The sequence below is a fragment of the Mobula hypostoma genome (genome assembly GCF_963921235.1).
Source record: "Mobula hypostoma chromosome 16 unlocalized genomic scaffold, sMobHyp1.1 SUPER_16_unloc_1, whole genome shotgun sequence".
Classification (NCBI taxonomy): domain Eukaryota; kingdom Metazoa; phylum Chordata; class Chondrichthyes; order Myliobatiformes; family Myliobatidae; genus Mobula; species Mobula hypostoma.
This window is the reverse complement of record NW_026948149.1, coordinates 273,719-293,270: the sequence shown is the minus strand read 5'-3', so window position 1 is coordinate 293,270 and position 19,552 is coordinate 273,719. Positions and strand designations below refer to the sequence as shown.

The 19,552-nt window shown below is 41.1% G+C and overlaps 1 protein-coding gene across 5 annotated transcripts in view; it reads right to left on the bottom strand.

Moving 5' to 3' along the window:
• Positions 1–3,205: 3,205 nt before the first annotated feature.
• Positions 3,206–19,552, bottom strand: part of LOC134341292 (tetratricopeptide repeat protein 39B-like) — a 217,314-nt gene continuing 200,967 nt past the window's right edge. For all 5 annotated transcript variants that reach the window (XM_063039166.1, XM_063039165.1, XM_063039168.1 and 2 more), the window contains 2 exons: positions 8,505–8,564; positions 3,206–3,418 (listed from right to left, as the gene is read on the bottom strand). In XM_063039166.1, the coding sequence (XP_062895236.1) occupies positions 3,221–3,418; positions 8,505–8,564 (258 nt within the window). In that variant the 3' untranslated portion in view covers positions 3,206–3,220. The remainder of the gene's footprint in view (positions 3,419–8,504; positions 8,565–19,552) is intronic.

The window sequence follows — 19,552 nt, the reverse complement described above, 5'->3', positions numbered from 1 at the left end:
CTTTCCTCAGATTATGGGACCAAAACTGCACACAATACTCCAGGTGTGGTCTCACCAAGGCCTTGTACAACTGCAGTAGTACCTCCCTGCTCCTGTACTCGAATCCTCTTGCTGTGAATGCCAGCATACCGTTTGCCTTTTTCACCGCCTGCTGTACCTGCATTTCCACTTTCAATGACTGGTGTATAATGACACCCAGGTCTCGTTGCACCTCCCCTTTTCCTAATCGGCCACCATTCAGATAATAATCTGTTTTCCTATTTTTGCCACCAAAGTGGATAACCTCACATTTATCCACATTAAATTGCATCTGCCATGAACTTGCCCACTCACCTAACCTATCCAAGTCACCCTGCATCCTCTTAGCATCCTCCTCACTGCTAACACTGCCACCCAGCTTCGTGTCATCTGCAAACTTGGAGATGCTGCATTCAATTCCCTCGTCCAAGTCATTAATATATATTGTAAACAACTGGGGTCCCAGCACTGACCCTTGCGGTACCCTACTAGTCACTGCCTGCCATTCTGAAAAGGTCCCGTTTATTCCCACTCTTTGCTTCCTGTCTGCCAACCAATTCTCTATCCACATCAATACCATACCCGCAATACCGTGTGCTTTAAGTTTGCACACTATTCTGTGTGGGACCTTGTCAAAAGCCTTTTGAAAATCCAAATATACCACATCCACTGGTTCTCCCCTATCCACTCTACTAGTTACATCCTCAAAAAATTCTATGAGATTCGTCAGACTTGATTTTCGTTTCACAAACCCATGCTGACTTTGTCTGATGATTTCACCGCTTTCCAAATGTGCTGTTATCACATCTTTGATAACTGACTCCAGCAGTTTCCCCACCACCGACATTAGGCTAACCGGTCTATAATTCCCCGGTTTCTCTCTCCCTCCTTTTTTAAAAAGTGGGGTTACATTAACCACCCTCCAATCCTCAGGAACTAGTCCAGAATCTAAAGAGTTTTGAAAAATTATCACTAATGCATCCATTATTTCTTGGGCTACTTCCTTAAGCACTCTGGGATGCAGACCATGTGGCCCTGGGGATTTATTTGCATTTAATCCCTTCAATTTACTTAACACCACTTCCCTACTAACATGTATTTCCCTCAGTTCCTCCATCTCACTGGACCCTCTGTCCCCTACTACTTCCGGAAGATTATTTACGTCCTCCTTAGTGAAGACAGAACCAAAGTAGGTATTCAATTGGTCTGCCATGTCCTTGTTCCCCATAATCAATTCACCTGTTTCTGTCTGTAGGGAACCTACATTTGTCTTAACCAGTCTTTTTTCTTTTCACATATCTATAAAAGCTTTTACAGTCAGTTTTTATGTTCCCTGCCAGTTTTCTCTCATAATCTTTTTTCCCCTTCCTAATTAAGCCCTTTGTCCTCCTCTGCTGGATTCTGAATTTCTCCCAGTATTACAGGAAAGAAAGATTCTAGCATGGATAAAGCAGTGGCTGATTGGCAGGAGGCAGAGTGGGAATAAAGGAAGCCTTTTCTGACTGGCTGCTGGTGACCGGTGGTGTTCCATAGTGGTCTCTGTTGGGACGGATTCTTTTTAGGTTCTATGTCAATGACTTGGATGATGGACTAAATGGCTTTGTTTCAAAGTTTGCAGATGATATGAAGATAGGAGGAGGGGTAGGTTGTTTGAGAAGCCACAAAAGGATTTAGACAGATTAGGAGAATGGGCAAAGAAGTGGCAGATGGAATACAATGTCAGGAAGTGTATGGTCATGCACTTTGGTGGAAAAAATGAAAGGGTTGACTATTTTCTAAATGGAGAGAAAATACAAAAAAAACTGGGGTGCAAATGTCCTTGAGTAGGATTCCCTAAAGGTTAATTTGCAGGTTGAGTCTGTGGTGAAGAAGGCAAATGCAATATTTGTATTCATTTCAAGAGAACTAGAATATAAAAGCAAGGATGTAATATTGAGACTTTATAAGGCACTGGTGAGGCTTACTTGGAGATTGTGAGCAGTTTTTGGAGAATTATCTTAGAAAGGATGTGCTGAAACTGGAGAAGGTTTAAAGCAGGCTTACGAAAATGATTCTGATTGAATGGCTTGACATATGACAAGTGTTTGATGGCTCCGGGTCTTCATTCACTGGAATTCAGAAGAATGAGAGGATTACCTCATTGAAACCTATCAAATGGTGAAAGGCCTTGATAGAGTGGATGTGGAAAGGATGTTTCCTATGGTGGGAGAGTCTAAGACCAAAGAACACAGCCTCAGAATAGAGCCTCATTTAGAACGGAGGATTTTCTTTATACTGAGAGTGGTGAATCTGCAGAATACTTTGCCACAGGCAGCTATCGAGGCCATATCTTTACGTATATTTAATTCAGAGGTAATAGATTCTTGATTGATCAGGGCATGAATGGATATGGGGAGAAGGTAGGAGATTGGGGCCAAGAGGAAAAATGGATCAGCCATGAGGAAATGGCAGAGCAGACTCGATGCGCCAAATGGACTGATTCTGTTCCTGTATCTCTTATTCCATGATAGAAATACTCAGAATAAATGTTAAATTCCAAACAGTAGCTTTAAAAGCAATAGTTGGAAGTCAGGAATAGTAAGAGCTTGCATTATGAGCAATTATAGCAGCTTTACACAGCTTGCAAACATGCTTTTCATTACCTTCTCCAAATGCTGTGAAATTCATTTCACATTGATCAATACAGCACAGAAACACCCCCTTTGGTCCATTGTGGGGTGCAGAATTAAACTAATAATGCTTAATTAGTTGAGCATATGAAGACAAATCTGCATTAACTAGTCTGACTTTGTTCAAAAAAAATTCATGCTCCGCAACCAACTTGAGAACAAATAATTTACGTTCATTCTTGCAAAAATATCACTCTGCAGGCTTGGACTTCCTTTCCTCTGGAGTAGATCTTTGATTTCACCAGAAATCTCGTTTTGATAATTTCATTGTAATACAGTATTTTAGGACACTGTTTCACAGCAGTGTCAAATGAGGTGAGAAGGTAGGAATCTACAATATATACCTGTACCATACATCAGCTCTGCAGGGCAGAATGAGACAGCGTTTCTGCACTGCTCCTGAGAAACGCTGTCTCATTCTGCCCTGCAGAGCTGATGTACGGTTAGAATGACAATAAAGTTTTTCTTTGAATCTTTTGAATCTAAATATTAAACAGCTAAATCGAAACAGGCTCAGTGAGGTAAGCAGAATGTTAACCATTTGTACAACTATACATAAATGTACCTACTTGTGACCAACGGCTCTCTTTGCACAGGAGGTCTGCATACCGATATGCCTGAAGCCATTGTTGTTGAAACGAGTTACTCCACATTAGCTCCCAGTAACACAGGTGATGAATCTGTCTCCACTCTTCCTGAGCTGCAATACATTCCTCAAACTTCACCTGAGCCTACATTTTCAACACAAAACAAAAACACTGATTATATTCTGCAGTACCGATTCAATTGCTGAAAAACACACCACACTTAAACGGTATTTGGCAACATTCAAGAGCCTTAGCAAAAGTTGAGACAGGGAAATCAGGAGGAATCCCCCCCAACCGAACTGGACTCTGGAACTCAGCCATCTGAGCTGCAGATTCTTGCCATTGAGTTCTTCAGTTCAATGATCTGAGGGAGTATTTTCAAAATATTTCATTAATGACTATGTCCCCACCATAATAGAGAGATCACTGCTCATGATCACACAGTTTCCAGTTCCATTTGCTTCTCTTAGGCATCTAAATCATTCCTGGTTACATACAAAATAACTGGACAGCATTCAAGCATGGGGTGACAAATGGGAAAGAAAATTCTTCCCACACAAATACTGGTAGATGACAAGTTACAGAATATGAAAGCTAACCATATCATTTTGACATTCAGCAGCATTTTCTCCTCAAAATCCACATTATCAATATCCCAAGGATCACCATGGTTTAACCAGACCAGTCACATAAATTAACTCAGCTATTAGAGCTGGTCATGGTCTGGGCTTCCTCCCTTCTGCATCCTCAGAGCCTGACCACCATCTTTACAGAGCACAGTTACTTTGGAATACGTTCCATTTTTTGGGATGAATGCCAATCCAACAATGATTTACTTCCACTTCTCTTCTGATGTGTCTGAATAACTCCTTGGCACTACCATAGACAGGTCAGAGCTGCTGAACAGAGTGTTCATGCTGATAAATACTCCTTCTGCTGTTGTGTGTTCCTGGTGAAGATCCTCAGTATTATCGTAGATAATCATCCATCAGATGCAAGGATTCCCAGCTCAGCAGAGCTGTTAACGTTTTCCAAACAGGCTTTGAGAAATCCCCTATATATATTTTCTCAGACTTCTTCATGATTGTCTTGCTGTGACAAAGCTTAAGTTATCTGCTTTGGAAATTTTCGAGCCAGGTAGCAGACAATGAGGGCTGGTCATCAGAGCTAGATGAATATCATGAGAACTGAGACTGTCGACCATAGGAGAAGCCTTTGACTATGGTCTGAAAGGGTGATCAATCCAAGAGGTCAGGGCTCGTAATTAAATTGGGATGATGGAAGAACTGTTCTTGTGATGAGGAGCGTTCTACTGAGACTCTTCCTTTTCTTGTATATATTATCATTTGGACTTTAATGTAGGAGGTGCGATTAGTAAGTTTGCAAATGACATGAAGAGTGATAGAGATCTTGTTGTTTAAGTGAAGAGGACAGTTGCAGGCTAAAGGATGATTTTGATAAAATGGCAAGATGGCATTTGGGATTTATTCCTTAAAAGTAACAGGCAATGGTCTTTGGGAGGACTAGTAAGTATTCTACACACATAATGAATGGTGGTGCCCTAGAGAATACTGAGAAACAGAGAAAAAGGTGTCAAGGAGATGTCTCCAAGTATCCCTTAATCTAGCAATGAGCTGCCTCTATTTTACAGCACACAGAGTACAAGAGCAGGAAGATTATAGTTATAACTTGACAAAACATCGTACCTAGAATATTCTGTACAGCACGGTGTCACAAACAGAAAGGATGAGACTGGATTGGGACATTCACCAGGCTCTTGCTTTTGGTGGGGTGTTTCATTTATGAATAGAGACTGAACCTTGAATGACCTAAGAGGTCCTAAACTTAGTCAGGAAGAAAATTAAAGCTAAAACTATCCCTTGCAGGATATAAAGATAGAAGGAAAGAGCTCAAGCAAGTGATTAGGAAAGACAAAAGGGACCATGAAATGTTCTTAGCAAAGTAGGGGCAAGGAGAATCGTGATGCATTTTATGCTTCCATTAACTGAGAGGGCAAATCCACTCAAAGTTAAAGGAAGAAGTTTGTGCTTAAAGTCAGAGCAAGTAGCCGAGGTACAAAATGAGTGCTCTGTGCCGGTATTTACTGAGGAGAAGAAATTGGAGGGCAGTGAAACCGAGCGGAGCATGCTAATACACTGGGACAGTTTGAGATTAAGGAAAAAGCTGTGCTTTTTACAACATTGGAAAGAGCTTAATGCTCCAACTACCTTTTTTTGGTTTTCTCAGACGATTTTATGTTTGAATTTGGAGAAAATTAGAAGTAACCTTTATGATTCTTCATTTAAATTTGAACAGATTTGGGGACCTTTTATTCGATATTTTCATTTAATGTAATATTTACCCTTCTTGTTTTTTTTTCACTGTTTTTAATGGAGGTCGGGATTGAGGACGTGATTTTAAGTTTAACTCTGTTTGGTTTCAAGTTAGCCCATTGCTTTGCTTTGCTTTTAGTTAGTTGCACGGTGGGTTTTTTTTTGGGGTTTTTTTTTCTTTTTTTCCATTGATATATATAAAATTTAGTATACTATTATGTTATCTTGGTTTCTTATGTTTAAATTACATTGTTTGTAATATTTTTTTTGGTATTGATACCTTTTGGAATTTTATTATACTTTAACATTGTATTAATGTTTATATGGCTTACCTTTTTTGTATACTTACTCAATAAAAAGATTTAAAAAGAAAGAAAGAAAGAAAAAGCTGTGCTGAGGCTTTTGCAGGGCACTATGGCGGATAAGTTCCCAAGAGGTATATCTAGTGCCTTGGAAGTATTCAGTCCCCCACGACTATTTTCACATTGAACTGTCTCAATTTCTAAATTTAAAATATATTGATGTAGGATTTTTGAGCTAATCTATAAAACATTGTGCTTCGTGTCAAATCAAAAGAAAAATTCCAAAGCCTGCCAACAATTTAATAAAAATTAAAAACCAAAACTGTGAGGTTGAGAAATATTCATCCCCTTTGTAATTACTACACTAACTTTCCTCAGGTTGTTGTTTCTCTCTGCACCTGTGAAGCATCGGGCGGCAACCTTGACGTGTCCTTAGCATCTGTCTGTTTTTTTTACAAGGCCGAGTTGCTAGCTCTATGCTCAACTCTGCACGGATGGGAAGTGTGCATGGAGCTGGCTGGATTTGAACCCAGGACCACTCTCAAAATCCAGAGTGGATGCCACTCCACCACCAGCAGCTTGACACACAACGTAGTGGAGGCTAAGTCTGTGGGTATATTTAAGTTGGAAGTTGATAGTTTCCTGATCGGTCAGGGTATCAAAGGATATGGCGAGAAGGCAGGTGTATGGGGCTGAGTGGGATCCAGGATCAACCATAATGAAATGGTGGAGCTGACTCGATGTGCTGAATGGCCTAATTCTGCTCCTATGTCTTATGGTGATGGAGGAGATGGAGTCCTGATGAAGGATCTCATCCCAAAACATTGACTCTTTATCCTATTCGATAATTGTTGCTGAAATGCTGAATTCCACCAGCATTTTATATGTATTATTCTGAAAGATTGTTTATCCAACTGGAAGTCAGTAAGCAGCGGTTTTCTGTTATCGATATGGACAGATGGCAATTTAATCTGAGGAAGTGTGAAGTATTGCACTTTGGGGAGTCAACAGATAAGAGATAGTATACTGTAAGTTGTAGATTCCTTAATAGCATTGAGGTATATTGGGCTTTGGGGTCCAGGTTCATAGTTCAGTAAAAATAGCCGTGCAATTGGATAAGGTGGTACAAGCGTATGATATGCTTGCCTTCACTGATAAGGGTGTTGAGTATATGAGTAAGGAGATCCATGCTGCAGCCATCTAAAACTTTAGTCACCACCACAGGACACAATTTTAAGGTTTTGGTGGGCGGGGGGGAGAGTTTAAAAGCGATGTGAAGCGTAAGTTATCTATCCAAAGAATGATAGGTTCCTAGGATCTGTGATAAAGCAGCAAGCAGCTTGGTGGAGTTTACATAAACGTGTCAATATGAGGGAATGGAGAGATGGGAATGATATAGAGGACATCTCCTTTAAATTGGCATCAAGACCAGCATAACATGATAGGCTGGATGGCCTGTCCAGTGCTGTCCTGCTGTAAGTACCACAGGCATCTAAAATTAAGAAGAGCATATTTGCAGCAAATAGTAGGAAGCTCTCCCACATGGCTGAGAAACTAAAAGCAGAGGAAATTGGTTTAAGCCAAGGGGCAGAAGGTTCAGGGGGATCTGAGGAAAACCTTTATCACCCAGTGCATGGTTGGAATCTGGTACGTTTTGCCTGAGTGGGTGTTGAAGATGGATGCACTCACAACATGCAAGAAATATCTAGGTGAGCACTCATATTTCCAAGGTGTAGAAAACTATGGCCCATGTTGGTAGGTGGAATAAGGATAAATGGTTGAAATGCATATGGTAGGACAAAGGGCTTGTTAATGTGCAGTATTACTCTATGATTCTGGAACACAGATACTGTATTACTAATGGATTTTGAGGATTTTAAGGAAACTCCAGTGCCTTGGGGTGTCTGTTGTCTCCAAAGCACATGGGAGGACAGGGATCATTGTTACACAGAAGACCGTAGAGCTTAGGGTGGCATTTGGGGTCTTGATCTTCCAACATTCTCTACAACCTGTAAGGACAAGGGCAACAGAATCTCAGATCCCACTACCAGCAGACTATAAGGAAATATTTGTCTTTTGTTTGCTCATTCATTATTGCTAATAAAAACCCTACAGCTCCCAGACAACAACACTCTGGAATATTTTTACCACATGGATAAATCAGCTATTCTTTATGATGATCACAGTTACTAATAAATATATAGCACCTAAAATGCACACGGCTGATACCCTCCTGGCATAATAGATCTCAAAAATTAACTTTGACTTTGAAGTGAAGAAACATACTCTGCCTGCCTTTCAAACAAACTTAAAATAACTATATCATGTTTTTCCAAAGAAGAGCAGAGGACCTATTGTTGATGTCCTTTCCAATCTTTAACCCTAAGTATCATGTTGTTACCCATCTACGAGCAAGGTCAGGAACAGAAAGATAAGCCAGATGAATACCTGATTAGAATACAACCTCCAAAATGAAACAAGTCTGTATGAAGAGCAAGAACTCTCGTCTAAGATGGTCAAAGGTCTGATTATACTGTCTGTTACACACTGTATGCATAACAGACAAAATAGAGTACGCAATTTTAAAAAACTCACCGCTTCAAAGCTACCCTTGAGTATGCAAATTCTGGCTGCATAAAACATTATAATAGAGCCCTATAGAAAAAGCAAAAAAAATTGATATTAATTTCTTGTTTAGACAACAAACTTCACTTAATATAAAAATGCTCTACATAATAGGATTTGCTTCATAAACTGTTTTCTCAAAATCTGTTTTTAGAGCTTTATTGTCATTTCTGAGGACAAGATAACAGGGCTACTCCGTTCAGTGCAAAACAGCACACTAGCAACTCAATTATCAAAAGCACAACGACAAAATTTTAAATGACATCTGAGTTAATTAGAATGACATGCAAGTTACAACTGAGTAAAAAACAAACAACTCTAAAATTAAAAAAAACAGAGGCTGGCCCATTCAAGTTATAAACTACAGTGATTAAATATAACATAGTATCAAGAATTAAAAATGAGATTCAAATAACAAAGAGCTCTGAAATCAAAGGAAGGTAGCTGTCCCATTTAAACCCAACTTTTGTACATGCTCATGTGCTGCACTGAGAGACCATTCATAGTGCCAATGGATTATGGGTGGGAGGGAGGGGGTGCATTGTTCAGTTGTATAACAACCCTGGCTGTTTTTCAGTCTGGATGTCGGTGCAGATCGTGTCTAACAAGCCTGATAGAGTTCTTTGAGGAGCTGACCAGGCATATAGATGAGGGTAGTGCAGTGGATGTGATCTATATGGATTTTAGTAAGGCATTTGACAAGGTTCCACACGGTAGGCTTATTCAGAAAGTCAGAAGGCATGGGATCCAGGGAAGTTTGGCCAGGTGGATTCAGAATTGGCTCGCCTGCAGAAGGCAGAGGGTGGTGATCGAGGGAGTACATTCAGATTGGAGGATTGTGACTAGTGGTTGGTGTTGTGGATAGTGTAGAGGATTGTCGAAGATTGCAGAGAGACATTGATAGGATGCAGAAGTGGGCTGAGAAGTGGCAGATGGAGTTCAACCCGGAGAAGTGTGAGGTGGTACACTTTGGAAGGACAAACTCCAAGGCAGAGTACAAAGTAAATGGCAGGATATTTGGTAGTGTGAAGGAGCAGAGGGATCTCAGGGTACATGTCCACAGATCCCTGAAAGTTGCCTCACAGGTGGATAGGGTAGTTAAGAAAGCTTATGGGGTGTTAGCTTTCATAAGTCGAGGGATAGAGTTTAAGATTCGCGAGGTAATGTTGCAGCTCTATAAAACTCTGGTTAGGCCACACTTGGAGTACTGTGTCCAGTTCTGGTCGCCTCACTATAGGAAGGATGTGGAAGCATTGGAAAGGGTACAGAGGAGATTTACCAGGATGCTGCCTGGTTTAGAGAGTATGCATTATGATCAGAGATTAAGGGAGAGAAGGAGGATGAGAGGAGACATGATAGAGGTATACAAGATATTAAGAGGAATAGATAGAGTTGACAGCCAGCACCTCTACCCCAGGGCACCAATGCTCAATACAGAGGACATGGCTTTAAGGTAAGGGGCGGGAAGTTCAAGGGGGATATTAGAGGAAGGTTTTTTACTCAGAGAGTGGTTGGTGCGTGGAATGCACTGCCTGAGTCAGTGGTGGAGGCAGATACACTAGTGAAATTTAAGAGACTACTAGACAGGTATATGGAGGAATTTAAGGTGGGGGTTATATGGGAGGCAGGGTTTAAGGGTCGGCACAACATTGTGGGCCGAAGGGCCTGTACTGTGCTGTACTATTCTATATTCTATGTAAGAAGTTCTCAAATAGCAGGGGTACGGAGTCATGGCTGACAAAGGAAGTTATGAGCCAAGGGAAGCATATAAGGCAGAAAAAGTGAGTGGGAAGTTGGATGATTGGGAAGCTTTTAAAATGTAACAAAAGACAACTAAAAAAGCCTTCAGGGAAAGGATGAAATATGACGGCAAAACAGCCAATAATATAAAGCAGGATACTAGAAGATTTCAGTTATATAAAAAGTGAAAGGGAGGTGAAATTTGATATTGGACCACTGAATAATGATGAATAATGGGGGATAAGGAATCTCCTGCCTTCTCCCTGTATCACCTCATGCCCTGACCATTCAAGGATTTATCAGTCTCTGCTTTAAATATACCCAATGACTTCACTTCCACAGCCTCCAGTTGTAATGTGTTCCGCAGAGTCTCCACACTCCGACAGAAGTAATTCCTCCTCATCTCAGTTCAAAATTGACACCCCTCTATTTTGATACTCTGCCCTCTGGTCTGGACTGTCCCACCGTAGGAAACATTCTCTCCACAACTACTCTATCGAGGCCTTTCAACATTCATTCAGTTTCAATCAGATTTCCCCCATTCTTCTGAATTCCAGCACCGTCAATTGGTCCTCATATAGTCAACCCTTCATTCCCAGAATCATTCTCGTGAACCTCCTTTGAACCATCTCCAACGTCAGCACATTCTTTCTCAGCTAAGAGGCCCAAAACCGTTCACAATACTCTAAGTGAGGCCTTATAAAGCCTCCACATTATATCCTTAACTTTATATTCTATTCCTCTCTAAATGACACTAACATTGCATTTGCCTTCCTCACCACCAACTCAACCTGAAAAGTAGCCTTTAGGAATTCCTGCATGAGGACTCCCAAGCCCCTTTATAGCTCAAATTTTTGAATTTTCTCTCCATTCAGAAAATAATCTATGCTTTTATTTCTTCCACCAAAATATATGACCATACAATTCCTAACACTGTATTCCATCTGCCACTTCTTTGTCCATTCTTCTAATCTGTCCAAGTCCTTCTGCAATGTCCGTGCCTTTTCAACACCACCTGTCCCCGCCTATCTTCATATAACCTGCAAATGTAGCCACAAAGCCATCAATTCTGTCATACAAATCATTGACATATAACATAAAAGAAGTGGTCCCAAAGAGAGGTGACCTGATAGAGGTGTATAAGATAATGAGAGGCATTGATCGTGTGGATAGTCAGAGGCTTTTTCCCAGGGCTGAAGTGGCTAGCACGAGAGGGCATAGTTTTAAGATGCTTGGAAGCAGGGACAGAGGAGATATCAGGGGTAAATTTTTTACGCAGAGAGTGGTGAGTGAGTGGAATGGGCTGCTGACAATGGTGGTGGAGGCGGATACAATAGGGTCTTTTAAGAGACTCCTGGACAGGTACATGGAGCTTAGAAAAACAGAGGGCTATGGGTAACCCTAGGTAGCTTCTAAGGTAAGGACATATTTGGCACAGCTTTGTGGGCCGAAGGGCTTGTATTGTGCTGTAGGTTTTCTATGTTTCTTACACAGAGCCCTGTGGAACACCACTAGTCAACAGCAGCCAATCAGATACGGCTCCTTTTATTCACACAGTTTGCTTCCTTCCAATTGGCCAGTGCTTTATCCATGCTAGTAACTTTTCTGTAATACCATTGACTGTTAGCTTGTTAAGCAGCCTCATGTATGGCACCTTGTCAAAGGCCTTCTGTAAATCCAAGTACACAACATCAACCAATTCTCCTACGTCTATCCTGCTTGTTATTTCTTCAAAGGATTGCAATAGATTTGTCAGCCAAGATTTTCCCTTGAGGAAACTGTGCTGACTTCAACCTATTTTATCATGTGCCTCCAAGTACCCTGAAACCACATCCTTAACAATCAACTCCAACATCTTCCCAACCACTGAGGTCACACTAACTGGCCTAAAATTTCCCTTTCTTCTGCCTCCCTCACTTCTTGAAGAGTGGCGTGACACTTCCAGTATTCTGGAACCATTCCAGAACCTAGTGATTCTCAGTAGGTCGTTACTAATCCCGTCACAATCTCTTCAGCCGCCTCCTTCAGAGCCGTGGGGTGCAGTCCATCTGGTCCAGGTGACTTATTTATCTTTAGAACTTTCGGATTCCCAAGAACCTTCTCCCTACTTCACACAACTTCACTCACTTCATCCCCGACACTTTCGATCTTTCAGCATACTGCTACAGCCTTCCACCGATTTTTTGGGAAAAATGAGGAAGATGCAGGGGCCTGTTCGGAGAAGGAAGTCTGAGAATCAGAGCGGGAGTGCGGAGGAAGCCATTTTAAATTTTTCTTTTTTTTTCATTGGCGTTCAGAGAGGCGGGACTGCGCAGGCGTGTGACGGCGGGCAGTGAAGAGGGCTGGATGGTTTGGAGTTTGTAAAATGTGTGCAAGATAGTTTTTTGCACCAACTAGAGAAGGGGCAGTGTTGGATCTCCTGTTAGGGAATGAGATAGGGCAGGTGATGGAGGTATGTGTTGGGGAGCACTTCAGGTCCAGTGATCACAATACCATTAGTTTCAATATAATTATGGAGAAGGATAGGACTGGACCCAGGGCTGAAATTTTTGATTGGAGAAAGGCTAACGTTGAGAAGATGCGAAAGGATTTAGAAGGAGTGGATTGGGACAATTTGTTTTATGGGAAGGATGGAATAGAGAAATGGAGGTCATTTAAAGGTGAAATTTTGAGGGTACAGAATCCTTATGTTCCTGTTAGGTTGAAAGGAAAGGTTAAAAGTTTGAGAAAGCCATGGTTTTCAAGGAATATTGGAAACTTGGATCGGAAAAAGAGAGGATCTACAATAAATATAGGCAGCTTGGAGTTAATGAGGTGCTCAAGGAATATGAAGAATGTAAAAAGAATCTTAAAGAAAGAAATTAGAAAAGCTAAAAGGAGATACGAGGCTGCTTTGGCAAGTAAGGTGAAAATAAATCCAAAGGGTTTCTACAGTTATATTAATAGCAAAAGGATAGTGAGGGATAAAATTGGTCCCTTGGAGAATCAGAGTGGGCACCTATGTGCGGAGCCAAAAGAGGTGGGGGAGATTTTGAACAATTTCTTTTCTTCAGTATTCACTAAGGAGAAGGAAATTGAATTGTGTAAGGTAAAGGTAAAGGGTAGTTATGGAAAGTATGACGATTAAAGAAGAGGAAGTACTGGCGTTTTTAAGGAATATAAAAGTGGATAAGTCTCCGGGTCCGGACAGGATATTCCCTAGGACCTTGAGGGAAGTTAGTGTGGAAATAGCAGGGGCTCTGACAGAAATATTTCAAATGTCATTAGAAACGGGGATGGTGCCGGAGGATTGGCGTATTACTCATGTTGTTCCATTGTTTAAAAAGGGTTCTAAGAGTAAACCTAACAATTATCGGCCTGTGAGTTTGACGTCAGTGGTGGGTAAATTGATGGAAAGTATTCTTAGAGATGGTATATATAATTATCTGGATAGACAGGGTCTGATTAGGAACAGTTAACATGGATTGGTGCGTGGAAGGTCATGTTTGACAAATCTTATTGAATTTTTTGATGAGGTTACTAGGAAAGTTGATGACGGTAAAGCGGTGGATGTTGTCTATAAGGACTTCAGTAAGGCCTTTGACAAAGTTCCACACGGAAGGTTAGTTAGGAAGGTTCAATCGTTAGGCATTAATATCAAAATAGTAAAATGGATTCAGCAGTGGCTGGATGGGAGACGCCAGAGAGTAGTGGTGGATAACTGTGTGTCAGATTGGAGGAGGGTGTGTAGCGGTGTGCCTCAGGGATCTGTACTGGGTCCAATGTTGTTTGTCATATATATTAATGATCTGGATGATGGGGTGGTAAATTGGATTAGTAAGTATGCAGATGATAGTAAGATAGGTGGAGTTGTGGATAATGAAGTGGGTTTTCAAAGCTTGCAGAGAGATTTAGGCCAGTCAGAAGAGTGGGCTGAAAAATGGCAGATGGAGTTTAATGCTGATAAATATGAGGTGCTACATTTTGGTAGGACTAATCAAAATAGGACATACATCATAAATGGTAGGGCATTGAAGAATGGTATAGAACAGAGGGATCTAGGAATAATGGTGCATAGTTCCCTGAAGGTGGAATCTCATGTGGATAGGGTGGTGAAGAAAGCTTTTGGTATGCTGGCCTTTATTAATCAGAGCATTGAATGTAGGAGTTGGGATGTAATGTTGAAATTGTATAAGGCATTGGTAAGGCCAAATTTGGAGTACTGTGTACAGTGTTGGTCACTAAATTATAGGAAAGATGTCAATAAAATTGAGAGAGTACAGAGGAGATTTTCTAAAATGTGGCCTGGGTTTCATCTCCTAAGTTACAGAGAAAAGTTGAACAAGTTAGGTCTTTATTGTTTGGAGCATAGAAGATTGAGTGGGGACTTGATAGAGGTGTTTAAAATTATGAGGGGGATTGATAGAGTTGACGTGGATAGGCTTTTTCCATTGAGAATGGGGGAGATTCAAACAAGAGGACATGAGTTGAGAGTTAAAGGGCAAAAGTTTAGGGGTAACATGAGGGGGAACTTCTTTACTCAGAGAGTGGTAGCTGTGTGGAACGAGCTTCCAGCAGAAGTGGTTGAGGCAGGTTCGATGTTGTCGTTTAAAGTTAAATTGGACAGCTATATGGACAGGAAAGGAATGGAGGGTTATGGGCTGAGTGCAGGTTGGTGGGACTAGGTGAGAGTAAGAGTTCGGCACGGACTAGAAGGGCCGAGATGGCCTGTTTCCGTGCTGTAATTGTTATATGGTTATACGTATTCCAAAAACGAAGAAATACTCAAATGGTAAAATAGTTCAACCGTGGCTGACAAGGGAAGTCAAAGCTAATGTAAAAGAAAAAGAAAGAAAATAAAACAAAGCAAAAGTTAGTGGGAAGTTAGAGGATTGGGAAGTTTTTAAAAACCTACAGAGAGCAACTATGAAAATCATTAGGAAAAAGGTGTAATAGGAAAGCAAGCCAGCAAATAGTAGCAAAATGGATAGTAAAAATTTTTCAAGTATGTTAAAAATGAGAAATGAGAGTGGATAGAGAACCGCTAGAAATGAGGCAGGAGAAATCATAACAGATGACAAGGAGATGGCTGATGAACTAAATGAGTATTTTGCATCAGTCTTCACTGTGGAGAACACTAGCAGTATGCCTGATGTTGTAGTGTGTGAAGGAAGAGAAGTGGGTGCAGTTACTATTACAAGGGAGAAGGTGCTCAAAAAGCTGAAAGACCTAAAGGTGCATAAGTCACCCGGAACAGATGAACTGCACCCTAGGTTTCTGGAAGAGGTAGTGGTAGAGATTGTGGAGGCATTAGGAAGGATATTTCAAAAATCATTGGACTTTGGCATGGTGCCAGAGGACTGGAAAATTGCAAATGTCACTCCACTCTTTAAGAAAGGAGAAGGCAGTAGAAAGGAAATGATAGACCAGTTAGCTTGACCTCAGTGGTCGGGAAGATGTTGGAGTCAATTGTTAAGGGTGAGGTTAAGGAGTACTTGGTGACACAGGACAAGATAGCACAGAGTCAGCATGGTTTCATTAAGGGAAAATCTTACCTGACAAACCAGTTGGATTTCTTTGAGGAGATCACAAGTATATATATATATGGGATGTTGTACATTTGGACTTTCAGAAGGCCTCTGACAAGGTGCCACACATGAAACTGCTTACCAAGTTAAGAGCCCATTGTATTAGAGGAAAGTTACTGGCATGGTTAGAGCATTGGCTGATTGGTAGGAGGCAGTGAGTGGGAATAAAAGGATTCTTTTATGGTTGGCTGCCAGTGACTATTAATGTTCCTCAGAGGTCAGTATTGGGACCACTTCTTTTTATGTTGTACAGTGCCTATAAAAAGTATTCACTCCCCTTGGAAGTTTTCATGTTTGATTGTTTTACAACACTCAATCACAGAGGATTTAATTTGTCTTTTTTGACACTGATCAGCAGAAAACGACTCTTTCATGTCAAAGTGAAAACAAATCTCTACAAAGTGATCTAAGTTAACTGCAAATATAAAACACAAAATATCTGATTGCATAAGTATTCACCCCCTTTAATATGACACCCTAAATCATCACTGGTGCAGCCAATTGGTTTTAGAAGTGACATAATAAATTAAATGAAGATCATCTATGTGCAGTCAATGTGCTTCAATTGATTGTAGTAAAAATACACCTGTATCTGGAAGGTCCAACTGCTGGTGAGTCAGTATCCTGGCAAAAACTACACCATAAAGACAAAAAAAAAACACTCCAAGCAACTTCATGAAAAGATTGTTGAAGAGTACAAGTCAGAAGATGGATACAATAAAATTTCCAAGTCACTGAGTATTCCTTGGAGAATATTAAGTCAATCATCAAGAATATGGCACAGCTGTACATCTGCCTGGAGCAGGCCGTCTTCAAAAACTGAGTGACCGTGCAAGAAGGGGACTAATGAAGGAAGCCACCAAGAGACCTGTGACAACTCTGGAGGAGTTACAAGCTTCAGTGGCTGAGATGGGAGTGACAGCACATACAACTGTTGCCCGGGTGCTTCACCAGTCACAGCTTTATGGGAGAGTGACAAAGAGAAAGCCACTGTTGAAAAAAATTGCATGAAATCTTGGCTGAAGTTTGCCAGAAGTAAATGGCAAACTCTGAAGTCAGCTGTAAGAAGCCAAAATTGAGCATCTTGGCCCTCAGACTAAATGCTGTGCACATCATCAAAAACACATCATCCCTACCGTGAAGCATGGTGGTGGCTGCATCATGCTGTGGGGATGCTTCACTGCAGCAGGCCCTGGAAGGTTTGTGAAGCTAGAGGGTAAAATGAATGCAGCAAAATACAGGGAAATCCTGGAGGAAAACCTGATGCAGTTGGCAAGAGAAATGAGACTTGGGAGAAGATTTGCTTTTCAGCAAGCCAATGACCCCAAACATAAAGCCAAAACTACACAGGAATGGCTTAAAAACAACAAAATTAATGTCCTGGAGTAGCCAAGTCAGAGTCCAGATCTCACAATTGAGAATTTGTGGCTGGGCGTGAAAAGGGCTGTTCACTCACAATTCCCTAGTTTTGTAAAGAAGAATGGGGAAAAATTGCAGTGTCCAGATGTGCAAAGCTGATGGAGTCCTATCAACACAGATTCAAGGCTGTAATTGCTGACAAATACTTGACTAGAAGGGGGTGAATACTTATGCAATCAATTATTTTGTGGTTCATATTTGTAATTAATTTCGATCACTTTGTAGAGATTTGTTTTCACTTTGACATTAAAGTCTTTTTCTGTTGATCAGTGTCGAAAAAGCCAAATTAAATCCACTGTGATTCAATGTTGTAAAGCAGTAAAACATGAAAATTTCCAAAGCAGCCAATACGTTTTATAGGCACAGTATACCCATGATTTAGATGATGGAATAGATGGCTTTGTTGCCAAGTTTGCAGATGATACAAAGATTGGTGGAGGGACAGGTAGTGTTGAGGAAACAGGTAGGATGCAGAAGGACTTAGACAGATAGGGGAGTGGGCAAGAAATTGCCAAATGAAATTCAATGTTGAAAAATGCATGGTAATACACTTTGGTAGTAGAAATAAATGTGCAGAGTATTTTCCAAGCAGAGAGGAAAATCTAAATATCTGAACAACAAAACAACTTGGGAGTCCGTGTGCAGAACACCCTGAAGATTAACTTGCAGGTGAGGAAGGCAAATACAATGTTAGCATTCAATTCAAGAGGTCTAGAATACAAGAGCAGCAATGTGATTCTGAGGATTTATAAGGCACTGCTGAGGCATCACCTTGAGTATTGTGAACAGTTCAGGGCTCCTCATCTAAGAAAAGATGTGCTGGCATTGGAGAAGCTCCAGAGGAGGTTCACAAGAATGATTCCAGAATGAAAGGGTTATCATACGAGGAATGTTTGATGGCTCTGGGTCTGTACTCACTGGAATTTAGAAGGATGATGGGGGATCTCATTGAAACCTTTCAAATATTGAAAAGCCTAGACAGAGTAGATGAGGAAAGGATGTTTCCCATGGTGGGGAAGTCTAGGATGAGAGGGAACAGCCTCAGGATAGAGGGGCATCCATTTAAAACAGAGATGCGGAGAGATTTCTTTAGCCAGAGGGTGGTGAATTTGTGGAATTTGTTAGCACTGGCAGCTGTGGAGGCCAGGTCATTGGGTGTATTTAAGGCTGAGCTTGATGGATTCTTGATTGGACATAGCATCAAAGGTTACGGGGAGAAGACCGGGGAGTGGGGCTGAGGAGGGGGAAAAATGATCAGCCATGATCATGAGTCAGCAGAGCAGACTCGATGGGCCAAATGGTCTTAAAAGATGAACGCATTTCTGAATACACTGCAGAACCGCACAAACTTGCATGCCAGAGATGGAGTTTCTGATGCATTAAGGCACAGGCTTGTATATGGCATGCCTAGTCAAAGCGCTCAAAAGAGGCTGCTGTCTGAAAGGGACCTTACCTTAGAATGGCCATTGACCATTGCAATATTGTTAGAGACTGCAGCAAAGGATGCAGCAGGACTACAGAAAAGGAGGTTAGAATGTGAAATGCACAAAATGTCCCTGAATGGTGCAAACAGCCAAAAATGTTATTGATGTTGCTTACCTTCCCATGATGAAAATGAACGTAGATCAAAGAAAAAGTTTGCAGGAAGTGTCACAGACAAGGTCACATAGAGAGAATGTAAAAGGCAGACAAAAAGCATAATCGAGTGAAAAGTTTCAAACACAAAACTAAGCAAACGCATAAAGTTACCGAATGTAAAATAGAATCAGACAACATCATGTCTGACAAAGGTGAGCTGTCATGCCTAGAACAGCATAGTATTACTGAAGCAGATTGCAATATAATATGGGTCACAATAGGTGTGTCTGGAGTAACAGAGGTTGGAGGTGAATGCAGGGTCAGCTTTGTCTATAGTTCCAGACTGTTTGCTAAGATACCATTAGAGAATTCCTCTGTGATGCTAAAGACTTACACAGGTGAAAAAGTGTCTCCCAAAGACAAACTGAAAGTAAATATGACATAAGGAAACCAAGCACAACAGTTAGAGCTTAATGTATTGAAAAATGGAGGGCCAGCACTTTTCGGACATAAATGGTTGAGAAAAATCCAACTAGACTGACACTCAAAGCTCCCCGTGTGACATCAACAGGCAATGGCAGCCCAAATGGCAGCACTAACCAGAGACTGGCACAGCTGCTTAATGCTAATGAGAAAGTGTTTGAGAAGGGAATTCGTAAACTCAAAAGCAAAGGCCAGAATTGAACTGGATGAAGCAGCAACACCAAGATTCCA